Raw genomic sequence first — 10778 nt, 5'->3', positions numbered from 1 at the left:
AAACATTTTAAAATTAAATAAGCAAACATTATATGCTGTTGGCAACATTGGTCAGCAAGCTGAGTTTCTGTCCAAATGCCCAAAAACCTCTCCAAGTTGTGAGACACACAAACCTATTTAGCCTGTGATAAGAAATCTTTATTAGCATTCTGTAATGGTCAGGGTTGATAAGACATTTGGGCGGGAAGAAAAGTTTTGTAGACACTCCTTATTCAAAATTAAGCTTATTTTGAAATGACTGTGACTAGCAGTTGAAGCAACAGAACGAACCAGTGGTGTCAATAAAAATGGATGGTTTTAAAATAGACCATCACTCATTAGAAGAAGCAGAACACTCTGCTCCAGCAAGTCAGCACCATGAAGAGAAGAAAGAAGCTCAAGGTAAGACAACAAAACTGTTTATGTCATTGTAAATGAAAGAACATATGCTAAGCCAGTGTTTCTCAACTCCAGTCCTCGGGGCGCACCAACAGGTCATGTTTTCAGGATTTCCCTCAGATCAAACTGCTGTGGTAATTACTAAGGCAGTGAAACTGATAAAATCACCTGTGCACAATAATGGAAAGCCTGAAAACAAGACCTGTTGGTGCGCCCCGAGGACTGGAGTTGAGAAACACTGTGCTAAGCTACTCATACATATTAGAGAATGATCTTTCACACAGAACATTCTGTACTGAACTTACACTGGAGTTATGTATGCATCATGTGAAACTGATATACTGTATGTGAATGAAGGGACCAGGTTGCAATTTGACTTAGAAAATGCTTAATTAAAAACTCTAGCACTAGGTTAATAATTTAATTAGAAATGTATACCTGTGATGTAAATACAATATGAATTCTCAAGCAGGCATGCTGGCTTATAAATATTTAAAATATTTGTTATCTTTCGTAAAGAAAAAAATGTTATCATTTTTAAAATATTCAAAATCCAAATTACTTTAAAAAAAATGTAATCTGATTTTGTTAATCAAGTAACATTTAAGTGATTCTGACACGCATACTGTACATAAATGTAAAAATTCTCTATCCCTAAAACATTTTTTTCATGTCAACAACTAAAAAAGAATTGAGGCCAAAGCATTAGCATGACAGTGAAGATGTTGTCATTCTCAAAAGGACAGCAGCCTCCTTTATTCTCTCATGGCAAGGCAAATATACAGAGTTGACCTTCCACTTACTGCACATTTATATGGGTTTCTAATTTTTAAAATAACTTACTTTCGAAATGAGCTTTATCTTTTTTCCAGCAAGTTAAAATGATAGCAAAATATTCCTAATCTTCAAAAAAAGCAACAAATATTAACACATGAGAAGCCTTCAAAAATGTAAAAGTACCCATCGTTTTTTCCACTTGTTAAAGTATTAACCGGAGATGAGCCAATGAAGGACAAACACGTCTTGCAGTTCTGGGTCAGGGGTTTGAATCCAACCGAGGATGCTATCTTCATAAAGCTTGTATGTTATCCATGTTTGTGGATCTCCTTCAGCAGTCCTAAAAATATATTTGTAGGTTGTCTTCAGGGATTCTACATACACTGTATTTTGCATTGTAATACCTGTATGTCAGTGCTATATACATGCTGTATATGAAATAGGGGTTGGTTTATAGGTCTGATAAAATTACAATTGGGGCAGTGGTTTAAAGCAACCAGTTAAATTCATAATTTCTGAAAGCTGTTGGTTATGCCGGCCAAATGCACCAGTTTTGCAACAGTTTTCTATTTTCTTTTATCTGGGTTTTTTACTTTGAATGTGTTCTAGTTTTTTTCTCTGTCGTGTAACAGAGCAAGGAAAATTATATTGCACTGAATGAAAATGTAGAACCAAACCTAATCAAGGGTTTTTCAAGGGTTTTGGTGCTAACAATGCCTCTTATGACCTAGTATGACAATGAAAGTTAATGGGTTCATTTATTAGCAGGACATACTAACATTCAGAAGTGAAGTGAAGAGTTTCAAAAGGCTGAACTTTAGACTTTGGGCACAGAAACATTATTTGCAACCCACTGTACAACTGGTGAGAAGAACCAGCATGTAATGCACACAAAGCTAGTGCATTAAATGCATGAATTCTGTAATAATATAAAAACATTATATTACATTTATAAGAGTCCAATGGAAAAGCATGTTTAACAGATAGTGGCAAACATGTTGGGCCAGATTCACGTAGATCGGCGCATCTTTATACCAGCGTAGCGCATCTCATATGCACTACGCCGACGTAACATAGAGAGGCAAGAACAGTATTCACAAAGCACTAGCTCCCAACGTTGCGCCGGCGTAACGTAAATTGGCCGGCGTAAGCCCGCCTAATTCAAAGTAGGAAGGAAGTGGGCGTGATCCATTTAAATGAAGCGTGACCCCATGCAAATGAAGGGCCGAACGAACGGCGCATGCATCGTCCCATGGAAGCTTCCCAGTGCGCATGCTCAGAATCATGTCGGAACGAACGCCTAAGATAGCCAAATCACTGAACGTAACCTACGCCCAGCCCTATTCACGTAGTACTACGTAAACTACGTAAAATACGACGGCTGTTACAAGGTCCATACCTTTGCATGGGTTGCGCCTCCTATATGTGGAATAACTTTACGTCGGATGTACGCCTTACGTAAACGGCGTAGATTACTGCGATGGGCGCAAGTACTTTCGTTAATCGGCGTATCTAGGTCATTTACATATTCGATGCGTAATTCAATGGAAGCGCCCGTTGCGGACAGCGTAAATATGCGCCCAAGATACGACGGCGTAGGGAACTTACGTTGGTCGAACGAATCCACATTTCAGGCGTATCTTGCATTAAGAATCAGGCGCATAGATACGAAGGCGCACATTGACACTTACGTGGCGTATCTGTAGATACGTCGGCGTAAGTGTTACCTGAATCCGGGCCGTTATCTACAGCCTACATGGCCAGGAGCAGTCCAGCACAGTCTATAGTCCTGTACAAAGAGGACCAGCTTGTAATGGATAGACAGCAACCATCTGACACTCAGACTTGTAGGCTGTAATGTATCTCTGTAGCAGCAAGAATGCTAATATAATCTCAGACAAGTTGTTTGATGTGCTGGAAATATTCTGCTGTGGCTGGAATCAAGGGTTTCCCTTATTTGTTATTCCTGGTGTTATTCACCACTAAAATGTATGCATCACTTGCAAAGATCACTTAGGAGTTGGTAAAATCCTATGACATTCACAATCCAAGATTACTATGCATTCACTGGCAGCATTGTTGCAAAGTGCAAATGTCGGAAGCAAAAGGAACTGGTGAAGTGCAAAATATTTGTCAACTGTATGGCAAATGTGGGCCTGGACAAGTGAAAAAACTTGGAATTGCCAGTTGACAGTGGCTAATGTGTAATGTGGCTAATGTTAGCAAGTCTAGGGATTGAAAATGTTGTGTAAACTCCAAATGTTGGCAAATCTTTGACAGGGGGTAAATGCTTTGATTCATTTTTAATTAGATGATAGATTGTTTTTGAATAATACAGTGTGCCACAGCACATGTTGAATTTCAGCTCTATTTGTTCTTTCAAATAAGTTCCTTGAACATTATCGTTGATGATTAGCAATAAAGCTTTTGTGGCTGGACTTCAGGTATGGAACACTAGCTGTTTAACCTCTAAGAGGGTAATGAGTGAGGCAGAGTGTGGTTTGGGTAACTTTTTCTTTATTTTACGATTTGTAAGTGAATGCATGCTGAATCTAGGGTGAATGTGAAATTTTACAATTTAAATATATATGGTCCCGTAAATGTTTGCATCTAAGTTAATATTAACAGGAAGTTTAGCTTTTTTTAAAAAGTTAAATGTGTATTTGGCTTATGACAATTGTGTTATGCATTGATCTGCTGTTGCATCTTCCACTGTAGCACAGGATCCATGACAACTTACTATGAGTATGTTTGCTGCTAGACTGTATGTGTGCAGTATCCAAGAAGATAAGGCATAAGCCTATCAGTTATTGCTAACTGTATTGAGCAGCTCAGTAGATAAGGTGTAGGGCAGTGTAGATCAGTGTTTCTCAACTCCAGTCCTCGGGGCGCACCAACAGGTCTTGTTTTCAGGCTTTCCATTATTGTGCACAGGTGATTTTATCAGTTTCACTGCCTTAGTAATTACCACAGCAGTTTGATCTGAGGGAAATCCTGAAAACATGACCTGTTGGTGCGCCCCGAGGACTGGAGTTGAGAAACACTGGTGTAGATATACAACAACATTTCAGTGCACAGCAGAAGGTGTTTTAAGAGATAGAAAGGGGTTTCCACTCAGCAATATTTATTTAGTACCTATTCACAATAGCTGATAAGTAGGAATAACCGGCTCGGTTTGCACCATAACATGCGAACAGGCAAAAAATTGTGCGAACATGAATAATGAAAAGTGCTAATTTTAAAGGCTTATATGCAAGGTATTGCCATAAAAAGTGTATGGGGACCCAGGTACTGCCCCAGGGAACATGTATCATCGCAAAAAAAAGTTTTTAGAGCAGCCGCTTTTCAGGAGCAGTGATTTTATGAATGCTTAAAGTGAAACAATAGAAACAAAACATTCCTTTAAATATCGTGCCTGGGGGTCCCCTTAGTCTGCCTGTAAAGTAGTACATCTTTCCAATGTGTTTTAGAGTCCCACAGCAAAATGACATTTCTAAAGGAAAAACTGTCTTCTGTCAGTTCTACTTTTTTGTGAATGGGTAGGGGTACATAGAGGTATATCACCAAAGGCTTCTGATCATGTAAAAACAATCATTATTATCACACTCTTCACTCCCTTTATAATGAGAACAGGGAACAGAATATCACCACATTAGTGTCACATCCAAACTGAGAACATCAGTGAGTCTAAACAGACTAAAAAGAGTCATTGCTTCCAATTAGACATTTGTCTATGGCCACCCATAAAGTTTGTTTTACATATTTCAGTATTTAATGATTTGCTTTATCCAAATATAGCAGTAGTTCAAGTTATTCGATCTTCCAAATGTTAATACCCTTTATTATCTAAATGCAACTTACTTGTTGTCATTAAAAGGGAACACGGTATTATGCTGTGACTTTCTAGATGTGTCATAAGGCAATTTGATTGTGGAAGTAATACAAACTAACTTAGCTTTTGTAAAAGTATTTCTGATGTCAGGCAAAGCTCCTATTTGGCCACAAGATGAAAAAGGCCGTGTTAAATTGTTATCTTAAATTTTATGAAACAGAGTACATCAGTAAACTGTAAAGAAGTTCTAAATAATAAAAAAACAAGGACTATGGTCATTAAATAGTGTTGGATTATTTTGCATATTTCATTGAGAATAAAGCTTTGTTAAGTTCTGCTTTAAAGTGTTAGTTCACCTTTACAGAAAAAATGTAAAGGTGAACTAACACCGTACACCCTCCCCACACCCTTGGTCCCTGCTGTACTTACCTTCGATGATGCTGAGCTGTCAGTGCACACGCAGCTGATCCAGAAGTCTACGGATAGTGCAGTGCTTTGGGGACAGACCAGAGCAATTCTGATTGGTCAGCACCTGCACAATAAATCACACTTGTCCATTCCTTAACCACTTCCCTACGGCCGTACGACTATTGACGGCCGCAGGGTGGTTCTAAATCTCTGAGCCGCTGTCAATTGACGGCAGCTCATTTCCGCGTTCCCCGCGCGCGCTCCCGAGCGCGCGGCGGGGAACTTCTGTACTGGCCGTGTCCCTTGGACACAGCCAGTCACAGATCGCCGTGAACGGCCAATCGGAGCGGCCGTTTCCTAGGCGATCTGTGCGGCCAATGAGAGATGATCTCATATGTTTACGTATGAGATCATCTCTCATTCCCGGCTCTCGCAGACAGCGGTGCTGTCAGGGGAGAGAGGAGACGGATCTGTGTCTCTTGTACATAGAGACACAGATCAGTCACCCCCCCAGTCACCCCCCTTCCCCCACAGTTAGAACACTATATAGGGAACACACATTTAACCCCTTCCTCACCCCCTAGTGTTAACCCCTTCCCTGCCAGTCACATTTATACAGTAATTAGTGCATATTTATAGCACTGATTGCAGTATAAATGTGAATGGCGCCAAAAATGTGTCCGATGTGTCCGCCATAATGTCGCAGTCGCAATAAATGTCGCAGATCGCCGCCATAACTAGTAAAAAAAATAATAATAAAAAAATAATAATTCTGTCCCTTATTTTGTAGGCGCTATAACTTTTGCGCAAACCAGTCGCTTATTGCGATTTTTTTTTTTTTACTAAAAATATGTAGAATACGTATCGGCCTAGACTGAGGATAAAAAATGTTTTTTTAAAAAAAATTAAGCCATTTATTACAGCAACAATTACATTTTTTTTATTTTTTTTTCAAAATTGTCGCTCTATTTTTGTTTATAGCGCAAAAAATAAAAACCGCAGAGGTGATCAAATACCACCAAAAGAAAGCTCTATTTGTGGGAAAAAAAGGACGTCAATTTTGTTTGGGAGCCACGTCGCACGACCGCGCAATTGTCAGTTAAAGCGACGCAGTGCCGAATCGCAAAAAGTCCTCTGGGCAGGAAGGGGGTTTAAGTGCCCAGTAAGGAAGTGGTTAAAGCGGAATTCCAGCCTTTTAGTGTTTATTAAAAGTCAGCAGCTACAAAAAGTGTAGTTGCTGACTTTTAATAAACAGACACTTACCTGCTCCACGGTCTAGCAATGCGGCCGCTCGGAGCTCCGCTCCTCTCCCCCCCCTCCGGCTGGTGCCTCCATTCATAGTGTGGGCACCCGGCAGTGACAGCTTTTGGCTTCACGGCCGGGCAGTCACTGCTCATGCACGAGTCCCGCTGCGCTCTATGAGTGGACAGACGATCTCCTGGGACCTGTCTCGTGTCCCTGGAGATCGCTTAAAGGAAGGGGCCGCCAAAGGCGAGAAGAGAAGTCGCCAAAGCGGTCCCTGGGCAGAAGGAGGAAGTGGGAAGTCCCACCCCTACCAAAGATCCAACTCCCCCCCCCAAAAAAATTACATGTCAAATGTGGCATGTAAGGGGGTGAGGAGTGCTTAAAGCTTTTGGCTGGAACTCCGCTTTAAGCGCTGCACAGAGAAGGAGAAGAGTGGGGATTTCAAATCACCAGACCAATAGAGTGGTTACATGGCACTGACAGAAGTAAGTAAATAGTATAGATCCATAAAGTGTAAGGAAGTGGAAATATTTGCATGGAAATATGGAAATATGCATGGAAATATAAGATGCTAGTAAGATGAATATAGGAATAAGCTTTGCTTGATATGGTAGCTGGGCCTATGAGGACCCATATATTTATTTATTCTAGAAATGTGTCTTGTGTACAAAACTGTTGGTGATGATTTTTTTGGCGAATCAGTGGTCATTTTTGCACTTTGACTTTTTTCCTCATTTTTAATTCTAGTAAAAAACAATTGTTAAATAGTAATAGCAAAACATTTCACTTGCTGGTCTTCTTTTATTCCATGTTAAAATGAGCACAAAACACCAATTTGTTACTGATATAAACTATAAGTAGGCCTGTCAGGACTGTAAGGTTTTCTATAGTTTGCCAAGATAAAAGCACTAATGGGAGAAGCAGCATAGAGAGGAATGCTAAACAGTTAGGAGTTGCAAACAAGCACAAGATTAAACCCACATGGAAAAAAAAGATAGTTAGCCAGATTCACGTAGATGGCCGCAACTTTAAGGCGGCGTAGCTTAAGGCATTTAAACTACGCCGCCGTAAGTTAGCGAGGCAAGTACATGATTCACAATGTACTTGCCTGCTAAGTTACGGCGGCGTAGCCTAAAGCGGGCGGGCGCAATGGCGCCTAATTCAAATTTAGCTGAGGGGGCACATTTTATGTTAATGGGGCTTGACCTGACGTTTTTGAAGTTTTTTTTTAACTGCGCATGCGCCGTGCGCCTACATTTCCCAGTGTGCATTGCGGCTAAGTCCACCGCATGGGCCTATTGATTTCGACGTGGATGTAAACAACGTAAATTTTCGAATTTTGACGCGGGAATGGCGTCCATACTTAACATTACTATTCCATCTATTTGATGGAATAACTTTAGGCGGCCTATCTCTTACGTAAACGGCATAAATGTACTGGGGCGGCCGGGTGTACGTTCGTGAATAGGCGTATCTACTGATTTGCATATTCTACGCCGACCGCAATGGAAGCGTCACCTAGCGGCCAGCAGAAATATTGCAACCTAAGATAGGACGGCGCAAGCCGTCGTATCTTAGATATGTTTAAGCGTATCTCTGTTTGAGAATACACTTAAACATAGGTCGGCACAAATTCTGAGTTAGGTCGGCGTAATCTACTGATACGCCGACCTAACTCTTAGACCCCGTACACACGATAGAATCCATCCGCAGATAAATCCCAGCAAATGGGTTTCTGCGGATAGATTCTATGGTGTGTACACGCCAGCGGATCTCTTTCCGCGGAGAAATCTCCTCTGGGATGGATTCCAGCAGATCGAATATTTGTTGTGCTGCACAACAAATCCATCTGCTGGAATCCATTCCAACGGATGGATCCGCTCGTCTGTACAGACTTACCGGATCCATCCGTCCAAAGGGATTCCCCGCACGCGTCGTAATGATTTGACGCATGCGTGGAATTCCTTATATGACAGCGTCGCGCCCGTCGCCGCGTCATAATCGCGGCGACGGCGCGACACGTCATCGCCAGAGGATTTCCGCGCGGATTTCAATGGGATGGTGTGTACACTCCATCCCATCGAAATCAGCGGATATCTTTGAGAGGATTTATCCGTGGAAACGGTCCGCTGGACCGTATTCGCGGATAAATTCTCCCGTGTGTATGGGGCCTTACTGAATCTAGCTAAGTATGTTTTAGAAGATATTACAGCTAATGTCAAGGACACAAGAGTGCACATTTATAGAAGATTAATAAATCTCTATGCAACATTTTCACAATGCTTTTAACTTCTGCTCAAAAAGCCTTATGTAGTAGAAGGATATTTTAGTCACATAGTACATTGATACACACATCAAACTTGAATAATATTATGAAACAGCTGAAATGAAGCTGGAAGCATGTAAAGCATATATTGCAAGCTTGCAGCTCAATGTTGCTGCTTCCTCCAAGATTACGTGTTAATTTGTTAATCCAGTAAAAGCTTCCACTATAGTCATAAATGTGCTAAAGAAGACCAGGGATAGGAAACTACATTTAGAATGAATAAAAACTCTAATCCTTTTTTTTTTTTTAATTATCTTGGGGAAAGTTATTGTTTGACCCCCATACTAAGGAAGTGATAATAAGTGTAAGGCCTCGTACACACGGACGGACAGTCCGCTGAAAACGGTCCGCCAGGCCGTTTTCAGCGGACATGTCCGCCCGGAGATTTCTGTCTGATGGTTGTACACACCATCAGACAGAAATCCACGCGTAAACAATACGCGGGGAAGTGGCCGCGCCGTCGCCACGACGATGACGCGGCGACGTGGGCGGCCTTGGAAGTTCAAAGCTTCCACGCATGCGTCCAATCAGTACGACGCATGCGAGGGATGGCGGTCGATCGGACGTGTCCGGTGAGTCTGTACAGACGACCGAACACGTCCGACGGACAGGTTTCCAGCGGACAGATTTGTTAGCAGGCTAAGAAATTTTTGTCCGCTAGAAACTGTCCGATCCGCCGGACAATTGTCCGCTTGGGCCTACACACGACCGGATCTGTCCGCTGAAACTGGTCCGGCGGACCAGTTTCAGCGGATCGATCTGGTCGTGTGTACGGGGCCTAAAAGGTACATTGATAAGGTGGGGTGGGTAGGACAACACAGTCCAAGGACGTAACAAGGTGTAGGTAAATCACTCTCCAATATTAGGCTAGTTTTGGTGTGGCCTACTTCTGGAATGCATAAGCACAAGTAGCGATGGCCCTGCGGGGTTGCTACGTGTTACAGCATCCACACATTTCACCCTGCTGCCAGACATCCATTAGCCACACTTCTCAGTCAATGAACAGTCTCTTGCTTGTTTTTGGTGTTTTTATTAGGGGATTGAACTTGGTTGGGGAAAAGGAACATGGGATGCCCATAAGATAAATTGAATAGAATTAAAGTAACTGTGTCACACTTCTCTGCTAAATAAGATGGCTGACCCTAAACTTGACATACTTTTACATCAGAACACTTCTTCCAGTACACTACTTCACTGTCCAATTTTAGTACTCCTGTCACGCCATCAGCATGACTAGGCCTCAATCTGAATAAGTCCCAGTGTAATATTAAATTAATAGCCCTATGTAGGCCGGGGCCTGCAGTACCCCTTTGTCGCAGCAACCAATTTACTTGAGAAGAATAAATGTAGATGGACTACTGATCCCAGCAAGTCTGACTTGCAAATCCTGCCCGCCCTCCTAGCTACAGCGACTTGACACACAACTTCCACAGTCTCTCCCTCTGGCTCTACATCCAGCTCCACTGGCATGTCTCTTCCAGAGCTGTCCACTGTGCTTTCCACTAACTGACACATGTCCTGGATACTTCCTGAATTACTTCACTCCGGGCGTGCGAAACCAACCGTCTCCTCCAGCTCCTGTTTCAGGAAACCTCTCCATGACCGTGTAAGGAGAGGACATCTCCCAGCTCCCGAGCTTCCCACCAGAGGTACACCCCCCCCCCCCAGAAAGGGGGTTCCCTCAGACACAACAGTCTAACACTCCATCATCCAGTTCACCCAGCCGACAACTCCTCTTCCAGCAGGCTGACCATGGGTATATGTAGGATGCCTGCTCCCTGCTAATCCTAGTTGGAGATTGGTCAGAGCTCC

At 42.3% G+C, this 10778-nt stretch overlaps 1 protein-coding gene across 2 annotated transcripts in view; it reads left to right on the top strand.

The window, feature by feature from the left end:
• Positions 1-208: 208 nt before the first annotated feature.
• The window catches only part of HEMGN (hemogen), a 57801-nt gene continuing 47231 nt past the window's right edge, over positions 209-10778 (top strand). Inside the window, exon 1 of one of the 2 annotated variants that reach the window (XM_040361129.1) lies at positions 209-381. In XM_040361129.1, the coding sequence (XP_040217063.1) occupies positions 288-381 (94 nt within the window). In that variant the 5' untranslated portion in view covers positions 209-287. The remainder of the gene's footprint in view (positions 382-10778) is intronic. The other variant, XM_040361130.1, reaches the window with a different exon arrangement.

This window comes from Rana temporaria, chromosome 1, assembly GCF_905171775.1.
Source record: "Rana temporaria chromosome 1, aRanTem1.1, whole genome shotgun sequence".
NCBI lineage: Eukaryota > Metazoa > Chordata > Amphibia > Anura > Ranidae > Rana > Rana temporaria.
This window is presented reverse-complemented; position numbering and strand designations above follow the sequence as displayed.